The sequence below is a fragment of the Symphodus melops genome, assembly GCF_947650265.1.
Source record: "Symphodus melops genome assembly, chromosome: 8".
Classification (NCBI taxonomy): domain Eukaryota; kingdom Metazoa; phylum Chordata; class Actinopteri; order Labriformes; family Labridae; genus Symphodus; species Symphodus melops.
In genome coordinates this window covers 1,378,055-1,394,242 of record NC_136698.1, presented here as the reverse complement: position 1 = coordinate 1,394,242, position 16,188 = coordinate 1,378,055, and the positions used below count along the sequence as shown (strand labels likewise).

Here is a 16,188-nt window from a genome sequence, read left to right as displayed (position 1 = left end):
CACACAGAGCTTTTCGTCCACCGTTGTTGGAGTGCACCGGGTACATGGTGTTTATTCTGTTCTCAGACACAGATGGACGTCACGTTTGGCTCCGACACCAATGTGTCAAACCACAGCAGTATAAATAACCGGCCTCGTATCAGGTTGTTATTGCATCTGGCTGCAGATTCAGCTCTGTCACATCTCATGTGAGCCAATTGTAATAGTCTTTTTAAATGTCCAAGTAAAAGTTATTGGACAGTAACCATGACGACCATTCAAACGTTTGAATCAATCTAAACAGATCACCAAGAGTAAAAGAGTTTAGTGTTTGTTGTTTGTACTCTCTGTTTCATAGAGAGATGTGTTCAAGTTTGACAAAGTTAATCATCACAAGAAGCGAGTGCAAACTAACCGGACTCCTTCAAACTCAGAGCTGAGCACTCGACGTCCTTCATCTGACCCGTGCCTTTCCTTTTCTTTGACGTTTTAGGACGGACTTACAGCGGCGCTCATGTTTCAGCCACGTCTCCTGCGCACGGCCGCGGCTCCAGCACTCGTCATTTAGCCAGGTAAGACTTTCACGCCATCATCTCTTTTCAGCGGGAGAAGTGAAACTATAGAAGTGTGAACATATCTGAATACATATATACGAGTTTAGAAACTTTGTGCTTCACAGTTATATGTGGGTCGTCCTTCATACAACACCACCATGAAATCAAACCCATCAGAGATATTTACATTTGATCCTCCTCTCTCTCCCTCTCTCTCTAATATTAACTGCCTTTCATCGAGTCATCTTAGAGCAGTGAAGACATTAATAATCCTTTCCAATGAAAATGAATCTAAAGTGAAAACATTAATCCAAACTTCTCTCAGAGGTGTGAGTAAACGCATCTCTCTTAGTTTGAGTTAAAGCTGCTTCTCTTTGATCCCTGGATACCTGTGGTTGTGTCTGCGTCCTCTCAAACTAGCCGTGCGGTCCAGCGGAGCCTCGCCATCATCAGACACGCCATCACAGGAAGCAGCAGAAGCAGTACTGCATGTACTACAACCGCTTCGGAAAGTGTAACCGCGGCAACAGCTGCCCTTTCATCCACGACCCAGACAAGGTGGCCGTCTGCACCAGGTAACGGCACGGGAACAGCCGATTCATCACACACCAGCGGAGCCTCATAACTCTCCCGTGTGTCGACGTCGTTAACAACAATGCCCTCTGTTTCACATCCGTGTCCGTCCACTGACGTCCTCTCACCTCGAAGGAGACACTTTGTGTGGAAGGAGCGTCAACAATGAAACTAGAACTTTCCAAAGTCGTCTGTGGCTTTGTTAAAAATAATTCAGAACATTTCAGATGTTATGTTTTTAATTAATCCTTTTAAAGGGGGGGGGGGGGGCGGCGCTGTGCTTCCCAGGTATATTTTCCTCTGCATTTAAGACCAATGCACCAGAAGGTGAGGGATTACCCCTCAATCTGTAGCCCTCACGTAGAGGTAGATGAGGTACAATTTACAGAACATTGACATTATAACGAGACCGTCTATGAGTGAAATCTGGGAGTCAGTAGTTCAAGCAGTTGAACTAAAAACATTCTGTAGACTCTGCTTCCAGGTCTAAAACGTGTTGGTGTGCAAATAGTTTCATCAGATCAAACAAACAAAACCAAAAACCTGCTTCTAGGTTTACATTAACTCCTGAACCCTCAGTCTTTGTTTGCTTTTCTGCAGGTTCCTACGAGGGACGTGCAAGCAGGCGGACGGGACCTGCCCGTTCTCTCACAGGTGGCGAAGGAGAAGGTAACAGCCAGCGTCATACACGACCTAGATTTTGGACAACATGGTGTTTTATGGGTTTTTGTGGCGAAGGCCGCTCTAGGGTACAGTGTGTGCGTGTAAGATGACACAGTATTGGGCACAGTCATCGCGGATCAGATGTGCGTTCTTGGCAAGACTCTTGTTTCCATGACACAGGAGAGAGTGAGTAAGACTCAACCTGGTGGGGCGTTCAGGGAAGAGAAGGGGGGGGGGGCTGATGGGTAAACAAGCAGCCTGAAGGTTAGAGTTCAGCTGTTTGATCGCTCGACCAGCAGGATGAATATGTGTGTGTTCAGCAACAGTTCCCCCCTCTCAGTCACTCAGCACCCAGCCCCCCCCCCCCCCCTTCAGGTTGGCGCTACCTGAACTATGCGTCACCTGGGGAGGCCTTTAGAGCAGTCGAAAGAAAAAGGGAGAGAGGGGGGGTGTTATGAAACCGAGGGGCGGCAGGAGTCTGGAGGTTTTGGCCTGGAGACCCATGAAAGGGTTGCTGGTTCAAGTCCATGTGCAGTCCCACTGGAGAGATTCCAGTTAACTTCCTGAGCACCGCTGAGGTGTGTGTGTGTGTGTGTGTGTGTGTGTGTGTGTGTGTGTGTGTGTGTGTGTGTGTGTGTGTGTGTGTGTGTGTGTGTGTGTGTGTGTGTGTGTGTGTGTGTGTGTGTGTGTGTGTGTGTGTGTGTGTGTGTGTGTGTGTGTGTGTGTGTGTGTGTGTGTGTGTGTGTGTGTGTGTGTGTGTGTGTGTGTGTGTGTGTGTGTGTAAAAAACTGCTTTCCCCTCGAGATCTTCTAGAAATAAAGAATCTTAACACACAGGATCGTTTTTAGCTTCAGTGCTAAACAACAGAAAAAATGACCCAACAAAAACACACATTTCTCATTTTGGCTCGAGCCTCCAGCTGATCTTTGAGCGTGTGTGCGTGTGTGTGTGTGCATGCATGTGTGTGTGTGTGTGCATGCATGTGTGTGTGTGTGTGTTGTCGCCTGCAAGAGGAAAGTGTAGAGGCTCTAAAAGGGAAAGCTTCTTTTATTTCATTCAGACAAACAACCCTGTAACAGGTGCCCTGCCTTAGCTCTGTCACACACACACGCACACACACACACACACACACACACACACACACACACACACACACACACACACACACACACACACACACACACACACACACAATGGCCTGCACCTGTGTTGGCTGTCACCCTGCTGCCTGTGAGTGCTGAGAGCCCAGCTGTCTGTGTGCTATGCCTCCTCTCTTACAAACCTTTGGCCCATCCCTCCACAGGATACTCCTGCTCTGATTTCACGCGGACCCTCAAACTGGACCGTATGGGGGTCCGTCCTGGCCAGAAGGTGGCTTGATTTTTGGGGGGTGGAGGAGTTCAGGGTTGTACACCCAGCAGTCCTCTGAACCTGATCCGGGGGTTAGTGTGGATAGGCGAGCCTGAATCCTGCACCCCACCCTTCTGTCCCTCACTACCACAAATACCTTGAAACCAGAGACCACCCCCCTCTTCCCCCCCTTCTCTGGCATTACCCCACACACTACCCGGGAACACCAGTACCCCTCCACCCCTGCACATAACCAGAGCACATAAACACATCATGAGAGTCGGGCAAGCTGCAGCCTGGATAAATATTTCTGTAGCAGTTAATTAGGTAGAACTGATCCCAACCCAACAAGGAGGAGTCCCCCCCCCCCCCATGTTTCTCCCAAAGACCCCCCCCTCCCCCAACACCCTCCTCAGAGATATATTTAGAGTGGGCTCACCCACGCACTCCCAACAGTAGATCTCTCTGCACACACCCCACACACACATGCTGTCAAGACTCACATTCACTTTCACTCCGCCGCTGTCAACTGCAATTAAGCTCATTTAGCTGCTCGCTGTGACAGAGTGTTCGGCTGAAGCCAACATGGCGCTGCTGTGGTTTAAAGAAGCACACGTCTGGTTACGAGCTCAGACTGTCTCGTGCTCACATCAACGCTGAGACCTTGAAGTTTGAATAAGATAAACTTCAGATCTTCCTTTTGCACATGAAACAGCGTCTCTGCTTCAGATAGAAATGAGAAGTTTCCCTCAGCTGTACCCTAAAGCAGTCCTGGTCCTGGTCCCAGTCCTGGTCTACATAAAAAATAAAAAAAAACACTTCAACAAAATCAAATCAATAAAAAAAGAGTTTTGGGGGGTTTAGCTCTGCCTGTATCTTAGAGGTAGGACGGTGGTTAGAGTCCTAGAGAGAGAGAGAGAGAGAGAAGCCACAGGTCGGATTTGAACCCTGGACCCATCTCTCTAAAATCGACCTGTTGTGCAAACCCAGCATGTGTGTATTTACTGCATCACAGAGACTGAAGCTTCCCCTGCAGTGTTTAAGACGAGGATGAAGAGTCTCAATCAGACAGCCTGACTCTACGTTCAGTATCAACATCGTGTGGAGGAGGAGCTGGTACCAGGTACCAGGATGGTTGATGTTTACATCTGGAGAACATCTGGGGGGAACTTCTGTCACATGACTCTTTTCTGTTCCATAATATTTAGTTAACCGAGCTGATACTTTACAGATACTTTAATATTCTTTATTAACTTCCTCTTTGTACTGTGTGTATGTCTCATGAACACAAGCCTCTCTTTACGTGTGTGTGTGTGTGTGTGTGTGTGTGTGTGTGTCTCCAGATGCCGGTGTGTTCCTACTTTCTGAAGGGGATCTGCAACAACAGCGACTGTCACTACAGTCACGTCTACGTGTCCCACAAAGCTGAAGTGTGCGCGGACTTTGTCAAAGGATACTGTCCCGAGGGAGAGAAGGTAGCACACTTAAACACACACACACACACACACACACACACTTCCTGTTTGTGCTTCTGTGTGATTCAGGCCGAAGTGTGTGACGGGCAGGAATTCTCCTCAGGGATTAATCAAGTGTATCAAAATCAAAAAAGTTTCATAACCAGCTAAAAAACCCTCTAAAATACTAAAGACAATACTCCCTGTTCACTGAAGCGTCTGAGCGCTGCTCGGCCCGGGTCAGAAGGCCGTCGTGGACGCCGTCCTGTAGTCCCACGGCGTTCATTTGATCACATAGTGACGGGACTAATTGACACGATGCACGTCTGTGATTTGAGCGTCCTGTCAGAGGGACTTTGTTCTCCCCGTGTCTTCACTTCGCTCAGCGTGGATCACGTCTTTGTCCTTTCTCTAAACGTGTAATTACTCTGTGCAGCATGTATAGGCTTCCTCTGAAGTTAAACTGAGGCTTAGGTAAACAAGTCGTTTGGTAAGTGACACCAGCCTCTTCACATAGACGCATGTACACAGTGACACACAGGCAGCAGCAGCTGCAGGGGGTGGCCTTCCATAATGGCATAACTGTAGTGTCTGAGTGACACATTGCAGGCCTGATGGGTAACAGAGAGCCACCTACACATGACACCCGAGTCTCCCTCTCACACACACACACACACACACAACACACACACACACCCTCCTCCCTGCTCCTGTGTTCTCTCCTCTCTTTGTCCCCCCCCCCCCCCCCCCCCCCCCCCCCCTGCTCCGCTGTCTGCTCCTCTCTGAGCGTCGGGTGTGAAACAGATGCTTTTTCACACTGTCAGACCTCATTTAAATAGTGCACGGGGAAATGAGGATATAGAAAACAAAAGGGATATTAATATTTATTCTATTAGCTGAAGTGCTTAGGTCTGTGATTTTCCCCCTGTGTGTGTGTGTGTGTGTGTTTGTGCAGCGCTGTGCGGCGAGGCTCTGGTGGCTCTATGATGGATAGCAGGCAGTAATTATAGATGGGAAAAGTGCTGAGGATGGCACTACGGGCCAGGCAGGCAGACACTCCAGCAGCTCAGGGGTTAAGTCTGCTCCTCGCCTGCATCCTCCTCCTCCTCCTCTTCCTCCTCCTCTTCCTCTTCCTCCTCTCCACCGTCCTGCCTCATCCTGGCTTTGTCTCTCACACTCATCCTCCACCTCACCGGGCCCGTCTCTCCCCTCAGCGCTCGCTCTGTTCACGTTCATCTGACAAAACAGTTTAATCACACCTGATACAAACTTTCACTCTGGATTGTAACCCGGTCAGCTGTCAGGGCTTTTCCCAGTCTCATCTTCTCACTGGGAGTCCCGGCTTCGTCAGGCTTTCATTAGTGTGTTTGGTGTTTTTTTAGGATTGTATTCGAGGGGAGCAAACGTGTGTGACGCCCGCTGAAGAACACGTGTTCACAGTGACACGTTGAGGGTTTATGTTCTGGCTGGTTGTGGATGGAGTGAGAAATCCACTCGAGGACTTCAGCCTCTGTACACAGGGCAAAGCAAATCAACCACTGGGCCATCAGCAATGGTGGGAAAATGCAACACTCGATAGGGGCACCGGTGGTCGAGTGGTGAGTTTGCACGCTGCACGTACAGAGACTCAGTCCTTGAAGTGGACAGCCCGTGTTTGAATCTGACCCGTCTTTGTGCTCCTGCTCTGTGAGCCTTCGAATGACACCCGTCCAATGAAGGTGCAAAAAAAAAGACCCAAAATAAAAGTCTAAAAGCAATCAAACAAAGGTGCAGCTGCTGACGAAGGGCTCAAAAACAAAACAACAAACTGCTTCATGTGGCGTTTATGTTCCCCACACACCTCGCTACAGTACGTGCAGGAGAGCAGCCAGGAGTTTTTAAAGTCGTCGCTCGTTGATGTAGTGAAAGTGAGAGCTGAGTTTCCTGGTCTGATGATTTGAATCCAGCGAGCAGGCCTTTCTTCCACGCGGGACTGAAGTGGATCTGAAGACGAGCTGAGACATAGTGTCTCCGTGAACTTTCCTTTTCTTAAATATTAGCCTCTGTGTGTGTGTGTTCATAACGGAGCAGCCTGAGCTCCCTTTTTCATCCTGCTCTACTTACTGTTAGTTACTTTAGACAAGAGTGTCGGCTCCATGCCCAACGTGTAAATGCATGTGATGTCCCTATTTTACTGTCTCCCCCCCCCTCCCCCCTCCCCCCTCCCCCCTCCTCGCTCTCTTTCTTGCTTCTTTTGCTCATTCTCTCAGTGTCTTGGTAAATGTGCTGACTCCTCCTGGTTTTGGCCCAGCAGAGAGCTCTCTAATAGGCCCCAGAGACTTCCCAGCATTCCTTAAATCAAGTGGAAAATTGTTAACTTGGTGTGGGATAAAGATGTTCTGTCCACTTTAGCTTTATCCTCGCTCGCTCTCTCTCTCTCTCTTTTTATGAAAATGAGGATATATGATGGAGCAGAGGGGAGTGTACTGAGCTTTTACAGTCAATTTCTCCAACACTTTCTTTTCCTCACACTGAAGCTGCTTCAGCCTTTTGTCTGCACATCTCATCCTTTAAATGCACGACAGCAGATCTCAGGTTTATGTTTGACAGCGTCCCTCCGAGGAAGTCGTGCTGTTGTTGTGTAATCAGGTGTGTCGAGTCACTCGTTCTGTGATTAGAGCTCAACCTGCTTAGTTAAAAAAAAAAAGGAAACAGACGTGCACACATGGAAGTCAAAATGAAAATCACTTTTCACATCAGTGGGTTTTTAAAGGGTTATTTGTGGGATGTAGTCAGAGAGAGAGAGAGAGCTCTGATTGGCTCCTGAGAGGACGTCTAATGACTTGTCGACGGGCACATCTGGCTGCAGATGTTCTACCTCATATATTTATTTATTTCTGGTTGTGTGTGATGTGTTGTTTTGTGTCTTTAAATGTTTTATAAAATGAGGTGTTGTAAATGTCCGTAAGGCTGCTCGTTGTTTATCAGAAACTCACACACACACACACACACACACACACACACACACACACTAAAATAAAACACGTTACAACACGATAACCACTTCACTGCTGATGTCAGGCACCAAATATAAAACCAGCGGAGACGATTTCTGGAGTGAAGCGCGGTGTGAAAACCGCACGCCCAGAAGATGATCCAGAGAAATATTCGACCCTGGGCGCCCAGGGGTGCAAGAACACGGGTGTGAGAGCGGTGAGAGGGGGCACTGATGGCAGCGAGTCAGGGCCGCCGGGCTCCACAGAGAGTCGAGCACAGGGTCCGGGAAAATCCATCTGCAGATCCTGCTCCCCTCAACACACACACACACACGCATGCACGCACACACACACACATGCACATGCTCTATTTCTGGCCCAGTCTGCATCCCTGTCCCACACTCCTCACCCCTCCACACACACACACACACACACACACACGCACACTCCTCGCAGCCTGCACCCCAGAGTGAATATAATTAGCTTTTCTGACAGGTGGGAGGGATCGGATCTCGTGGAGAATGAAGCCACCAATTTACACCCGTATTACACTGTCATAGACACTCAGCTGCAAACATGCATGTGAAAGCTTCACTCTGCCGTGCACAATGCTCTCTCTCCAGAGTGACGTGAACCGTGACCCACTTGCAAGTGAACGGAGAGAGGGGGGGGGGGGGACGGAAAAAGTCGAACTACAATCCAACATATCAAATTCCTAATTAGGAGATTTCCTTCATCACCGTGTTTGTGTGGTGAAATCACTGCAGGACTAATGTGAGACTGAAAACTTTTCACCTTGTTAAGGTTATAAAAAAAAAAGCACATCGAAGCTTCGCATAAAGGTTGAGAAGAGTTTGGAGCTGTCGCTTCACTCGACGCCGTCTCTGTCGTCACGCTCTGAACGCCGTTCGGTCCTGCTCAAGCTGCAGGAACATGAAGATCAGTGACCTTCCTCCATGCTTCGTCATCATTCACAATGTGAACCCGTTCATCAGCCAGGATGAGGAAGGATGGATCGGTGCTCCTCACCTCAGATAAATTGAATTTTTTTTTTTTTGAGTTTTCTTGTTGAATCAACAGCTGTTCTGTCTGTGCAGATGTTTGTTTGTTTGTTTGTTTGTTTGTTTGAAGCTGAGGTTGTATTGACCCACAGAGACGAAGGGCGAGCCGTACCTTAAGCACACTTCACCCCTGAAGCCCAGTTTCACTTCCTCAGCCCGGCACGCTTTAGGCGAGGTGTGTGTTCAGACTTCATGGTCACATAAAGACATGCACGTGTTGTATTACGACTCGTCCGGGAGCAGTGTGTGTTTTGGACAAACTTCGACTTGATGGAGAAAATACTGAAGCAGCTCTTTCATCCTGTTTGCACGATTATTTGTTCTGATACAGCTTCAGTGTTTTTTTACTCCGCTGTGCCTGGAGTGAAGAGATTTGATTCAGAGGGAAGTTTGAAGGGTTCTTTACCTAAAGACAGGTGACCTCCTAACCCCCCTCAGAGCCTTTTTTTTCAAACCTGAATGTTTGTGTTTAACCTCCAGTGTAAGAAGAAACACACGCTGGTGTGTCCGGACTTCTCCAAGACGGGATCCTGCCCTCGAGCTGCAGGCTGTAAGCTTCAGCACCGCCAACGAGTCAAACGCAGCGCCAGCACCGCCTCCAACACCTCGACCAGGAGAGGCCGAAGCAGGGAGCCCTCCAAGAGGTTGGAGAAGCAGATAAGAGCTCCCTCCAGACAGAATAACATTAACAGTGTTTAATGTGTCGTCTCTCCTCAAAGGCCTCGCCTCACAGTCGTCATGCCGCAGGACTCTCAGACGGAACCAGGGACACCACAGAAAGGTTCTCTGGAGCTGCCATCCTTCATCTCGCTCTCCAGCTCCCCAGAGGAGGCAGACGCACCGGACACGCCCGCGGCTGAGGCCTCGCAGGTTAAAGGTATGAAAAAGATTTTTACCCGACAAAGGAGGAGCTGAGTGTGCAGAAAGTCAGTGTGTGAGAACGCAGCAGGAGAATCCACCTGGAGGGAGGGAAGTGACCACCTGCACGTGATGAAACTGCTGCTTTCCCGCTCTTCTGTTGATGTTTTGATTCTGTCTGACGACACGTAGCGTTGATATCATACATTATTGTGTCGTTACGGACGATGCTGATTGGTTCATTCTACGTCGTGTCACAGCCTCAGGAGACCCCCGACCCCTCCTGCTGTCAGTGTGGCCCAGCTGTAGAATATGTACAGAATGTGAAGACGTCTTTAATGTCCATAGTGAACTCCACATCTCCAGATTCTAAGTCTGAGAGGATCCATGAAAAACATCCAGACTGTTCCTTAAGAGGAGTGAAGGAGGTTTACTGAACCGTCTGACGGCGTATTGTCCAGAGATGTTTGTCCTGAAAGCCTCCGGATCATTCCTCAGTCCATGAGAACGGGGGGAGTGGTGGTTGGTGTGAGCTGCAGACAGATAATGATGATCAGACCCGGGGGAGGGGGGGGGGGGGAGGGGGAGGGGGGGAAGTACAGTTAGTGTGATGGGGCTCCGGGGACGAGTAATAATGCTCCGAGGACAGAGGTAATAATATTTAGGTTTGGGGCTGGATGGAGGCACAGCTGAGCTCTCTGTTGACAGACTTGACGGATAGAGGATTAGTAGAGAGGATGCTTCCCCCTCAGACCCCCCCGCCTCCACCATCCACCTGCCTCTGCCTGCTGCACACACACACACACACACACACACACACACGCACAACATTTGAGCACTTTTACTTGTGTCCCACATGTTTTAATACAGATCACATTGCCGACTTTACCCGTCTCCTTTAGATGATTTAAAGTTTGTATTTTTACTTGAAGTTCCTTCAAACGAGTCTTGTCCTTCGAGAAACGACACAAGCAAGGCGAGGCAGCTTTATTCTCACGCCACGTTTCGTGACGCAAAGTCAACTCAAAGTGATTCACACAGAAAGTGAGAAAAACAGAAGCAATGGAAACAACTGAATTACTTGCAGCATGGTGATATCATTTAAAGGAACATAAATCCAGTGTGTCCTGTGTGTAAATGTGTGTGTGAGTCCTTACAGTGAGGGAGAAGCTGGAGTCCTGCTGGCTGTGTTGTTGTCAGAGCTGTGTTTACATGGACGGGACGGCCGGCTCCTCCCCTTGTGTATAAAAGCTGTTTGAGTCAAGAAGAAGAAGAACATACTCACTGATTATTAGGATGAAGAGTTTTTAGATCATTCTGTGTCAGTTTACATGATGCTAGCTAAGGAGGGCTAACATTAGCATGCTAACACAACAGTGCAGGACACAGGAGATTGAAGCTACCAGCTAGCTAAAGAGCGCTAACATTAGCATGCTAACACAACAGTGCAGGACACAGGAGATTGAAGCTACCAGTTAGCTAAAGAGCGCTAACATTAGCATGCTAACACAACAGTGCAGGACACAGGTGATTTAAGCTACCAGCTAGCTAAAGAGCGCTAACATTAGCATGCTAACACAACAGTGCAGGACACAGACACAATGCGGGGACAGTTTTGTCCACCGGATGCACTGAACTCTTCCGTGTTAACTCGAGCAGAAAAGGGGCTGGAGGAGGCGTGACCTAACAGCAGTTTGGCGACATCTACTGGATCGAAAAGTCACACTTTTTTCCTTTAGTTTAAATAAATGAAAAATGAAACATAAACATTTTTTTATCCGTGCATTAAGTCAACCCAGACTTCCCTTTCCCCGGCGACCTTTTCCAGCTCCTCCTGGAGGATTACGAGTCGTACGTTACACTAAATGTAAATATTTAAATCTCGCTGAATTGAACATTATATGAGTCAGATTTTTGCTGCTGCTGCCGTGTGGTCTGAGGCTTCAGAATGCTCTTTAAAGTCTCTGTTCATGTAGAGTCGGTCGGCTCGCGTGTCAGCTGGAGACACGGCCGAGGTGATTTTTATTGACGGACGAGATGAAAGTGTCCCCGGAGAGTTGGACTGTGGACAGGGACACATTTGTCACTGCACCTCCGGCTTTGTATGAAGAGCTGGACACAGGTCATCAGACTCCCTCTGAGGTCTGCGCTCGGTTAGCGCTCGGAGGTTTGGGACCTGACGAGAAGTTCCTCGTGTCGGAGCCGCTCTTTAAAGAGTGAATCTGAATATTTAACATTCAAATAACACACTGAAGGTTTAACAATCCTTCCCAAGCGTTTAAACTACAAAAACAGGTTTCTCCTTCACCTGCTAAACGAGGTTTATTATATTTAGTGTTTCCTCATTTCAGTTCTTCCTGCTGAATCCCAGGAGCGCTGATAGCCTCGCCGTTATGTCACACGACGCCGCGAGTTCGTATCTGACATCGGCCCTTTATTGCAGGTTATTCTCTCTCTCCCTCTCTCTCTCGCTCTGTCTCTCTTTCTCTCTCTCTTCTGTCTCTCTCTCTTCTCTCTCTCTCCTCTCTCTCTCTCTCTCTCTCTTTCTCTCTCTCTCTGTCTCTCTCTCTTTCTCTCTCTCTCTCTCTCTCTCTCTCTCTTTCTCTCTCTCTCTGTCTCTCTCTCTTTCTCTCTCTCTCTCTCTCTCTCTCTCTCTCTCTCTCTCTGTCTCTCTATCTGTCTCTCTGTCTCTCTGTCTCTCTCTCTCTCTCTCTCTCTCTCTCGTGCCCAGAAAACCCTCCAGAGGTCACTTAGGGGGAACCCTGATGAGATTTCATTTAACCATCTTGTGATTTGAAAACTACAGAATATTTAAAGGGAAAATAAATAAAGAAGAATAAATAAAAGATCAGAGTTAAAGCGAGAGCGTTATCGTACTCCTGCTGGACGGTGAGAAATGTCTCCGAGTGACGAAAACATCGGGGAAGCTGAAGATGGATGTGTTGAAGTGGATCGGGTCACTCTCTCTCTTTCAGGGTTTATTTTAGTCTCCTCTGCTTGGAAACAAGCGTGACCTTTGACCTGCCTCAGTCATCCTCTCCTCACACACACCACTCACATTTCTTATGTTGTTGTTGTTCCTTTTATTTTTATACAATCACTTACAACAACATGCTGAGTTCATCCCGTTTTTACTTTTTCAACGATTGTTGCATCTCGACGTATCCATGTATGAAGGGGCGCACATCCTGTAAAGCCTTTCAGGAGAACCTTTACTTTTCTTTTTTTACTCTTCAAATGAGCACGTTTAGATCTGATTGGATGTTTTTCTTTTCACATGAAGAGAAGTGGAGAAGATGTCCTCCATGGATCTGAGGACGTTTCATGATTCTGATACATTTTTTATGTTCGTAGTTTTGGTGCCAGACTCCAGACGCAATGTCGACATTTTCTCTCGTGTTGGACGATGAGTACAGAACGGAGATTCTTCTTCTTTCTGCCTGATTTAAAAAATAAAATAAAATAAAACTTCCTCTGAATCAGCAGCGAGGAGTAAAAGATGCCATCATCAAATCCACAGACAAACATCGCCTACTGACAGCTGCACACGCTCCGGCATTCGTTTGTTTTTATTGGTGAAACATGACGAGGTGAAAGTGGTGAAAATACGAGACGGAAACGAGCCTGGTGGTGAAACGTGTTGATGTTTCACAGAGATGGTCAGTCAGTGATCATCTCATCGTCGCTCCGTCCTCTCTGTCTGCTTCCTTTGTGCTCTTAAGTATTACTAATGAAACGCCGGCTCACGCTGCACCGTCCACAGCCTCATTAAAGGTGGAAGTACGCCAAATAAGCTCCTCTTCACTTTGCATGAATTAGCTCCGACATAATGCATCACTGCCAGACGGCTAACACACACACACACACACACACACACCTCCATCCATCCCTGTTGTCCTGTTCTCTTCCTCAGTTCCTCATCAGCTCGGATGTCATCACTCAGCATTTCAGGATGAGTCAACACATCTCGTCTCTTTTCATTTCTTCCCGTACTCGTTTATTTTTATTAATTTTCTTCTTCTTTTTCTTCTCCTCAGAAAAGAAACTACAGATCAAGCCTCGGCTGTGAGGACTACACAGACCAGCAGCACTGGAGGTGAAAAACACTCACTGATTTGTCTGTGACAGGTGTCTCCGAGTGTCGGTGAACTTCGTCCCTCAGGGTCTCAAGGTTTTCCCTGCTCTGTAATTAGATGTGTTTTAACATATCACCCAGTGGTGTTTACATGCACATTCTCTCATCAGGTTTTGTACATTTTTAAAAAGGACAAATAAAATATGAACTCTGAGGCGGCGATGTTTCACAGTGTCTCTTTTTGAAATGTGAGGTCAGTGCCGCGAGAGTGTTTATGGGCTGCGTGTGTGTCTCTGTCCCCGAGCGTGTCTCTGAGTGTTTTCATTGGAAGGTGCTGACAGAGGCAGCAGTGATCTTCACTTTAAAGCCCGGAGACGAAGACACATGAGCGGACGGTGACTTCAGCGTCAACATGCCACGAGTGTGAGTGTGTGTGATTCTGTAAAATCCTCTCCTCCATGTTCCTCTAACATGTGTCTCTAGTCTGTCTCCAAACCCCCCAATGATGAGAAAAGTCCATCCTCTCCGTCTTCTGCCTGCTCCACTTTTCAGAAAATGTGTGCTCAAACAGGTTGTTTGGAGATGTTCCCTTCATGACATCACAAAGGGCAGTAGCCCCTCCCCCAGGTGGGTGACACTCCCATAGCTAGGTGTTTGTTCTGCCCTCTGAGTCTGCCTTCTCACCGTAAACAATAGGACATGGAGCCAGAAAGCAGCGAGTACACCCGAGCCCTTCCAGAGAGGGGGCGTGGCCAGACACAGCTCATTTACATATTTAAAGCTACAGACACAGAAACAGCCTGTTCTGAGCAGGGCTGAAATAGAGGGGTTTATAGACATGATCAAATACAGGATCAGAGTGGATTTACAAAAACACACTTCACACACATGATGAAGAGGAGCTCTGAGACTTATTTAAAAGAAGAAGAGGAGGAGATCTTCACGAGCGGCGTTCCTCCAGAAGGTGACCTCGGCTCATCTCTTCCTCGTGTAGAAACGACGTCGCCTCACGTCTCATTCAGCGGTAAGTAAACTCTGTCATTCGTGGCGAGCTTTGAGTCTGAGCTAGAGCACGCAAGAGGTAGAGAACGAGCAGGGAGACAGGGAGGCGTGTGATTGGTTCATCAGAGAGCAGGGAGGCGTGTGATTGGTTCATCAGAGATCAGGGAGACAGGGAGGCGTGTGATTGGTTCATCAGATTGGTACCTCGTGGCAGACATTGGTCGAAGTGTTTACAGCCTTACAAACTGATACAGATGATGGATTTTCTTTGTTCCTTTTTCAATTTCTGTCAGGACCTAAAAACAAATTCAACCTAAATCTTAAAAAGTGGATCTGTAGGAAACGACCAACCTGCCTTTAAGTCCGTGTTTCACAACCTTTAACTTTACCGTAACCTGACCTCCTCTCCACGCTTCAACCCTCCGTCTGTCCTGCTGTTGACTTGTCTTCACGTCAGTCTGTCAGTGATTTAAACGCTTGTTTGGAAGTTCATAGTAGGGCAGAGGCGATGCTGGGACATCCTCCTCTGCAGAAAACATACCTCCTATAAAACTAATAATACCCTGTAAGTATGTGTGAGAGAGCCGGCAGCGTGCCAGCTGTATGCCCATGCTATTTAATGGATGCTTTTCCCGTTTGCTGACAAAGAAGCAGCGTGTAATAGGAGGGTTGTAAAACGATAGATATACCCAGCGAACAGCTTGCACTAACGTTCACGTTGGGTGCGTCTGTAAAGGTGATTGTCCACACCGAGCTTTAAAAAGTTGTATTCCTGTTTGAAATGAGCGCAGGATACTTGTTCCCGAATGAAAGATGAGCTGTGTCCTCCTGATGAGCTCCATAAAACCACCTCATGGCTCTTTGTCGCAACTGCAAACAAAAACAGCATCTTCAACAGATCCAGGCTCCGCCCCTATTGGCTCCCGCAACTTCAGCCCTGTAGACTGACGGGCACTTCCCTTCGCCCGATTAGTTCCACGACACCGCAGGAAGTCCTGACAGGAAGCTCCGCCCACGTCCATGCCAGCTCTCACCTGAGGGAGAGCCGAGTCGGTGCACATGCAGAAGCAAATATTTATCTGCAGCTTAACGAACATTTTTTCAAGTCAGCACATAATCAAGTGATGTGTGATGCCCAACAGCATCGCCATCCTTTAACACAACCAGGTAGTGCACATGCAAGCTCCAGGTAGTGACACCCAACAAGTCAGGTTGTCTCCAAAGTGGCTCAGTGTGGAATGATTGGTGCTACAGTCCTGGACGTGAGCGGCTGTTTCAAGGTCCAAAATGCTTCCGTGTGCAAATCCAAATCTCAGCAGTACGTTGAACACGATCCCAAACCAGAGAGAGAGGAACATGTGAAACTTCATGTTCAGTCTGCCAGCGTTCTGTGTTCAACACATTTTGTCAGGGTGGATGTTTGAATAGTGTGCGTGTGTGTGTGTGTGTGTGTGTGTGTGTGTGTGACTGCTTCAACGCGATTTTCTCTCAGATGTATTGACGGCGGCGAGCAGAGATGGAGAGCTCGACATGTTTCTGAGAAAAAGCTGGAGACAGGGAGCCATCACTCTTCTCACCACACTCCCCCCCCCCCCCTTCATCCTCCTCCTCCTCGTCTTCACCCACGTTGCTCCTCTCCTGCGC

General features: G+C 48.0%; 1 protein-coding gene across 1 annotated transcript; it reads left to right on the top strand.

The window, feature by feature from the left end:
• Nucleotides 1-453: 453 nt before the first annotated feature.
• Nucleotides 454-13,756, top strand: zc3h3 (zinc finger CCCH-type containing 3; the record flags this gene model as incomplete). The annotated part of the gene is given in 9 exon segments (XM_079351224.1): nt 454-551; nt 954-991; nt 994-1,108; nt 1,707-1,756; nt 1,759-1,775; nt 4,463-4,594; nt 9,090-9,253; nt 9,329-9,486; nt 13,505-13,756. Coding segments are annotated over 9 exon segments (804 nt in total), but the record flags the coding sequence as incomplete, so codon positions are not given.
• Nucleotides 13,757-16,188: the final 2,432 nt, after the last annotated feature.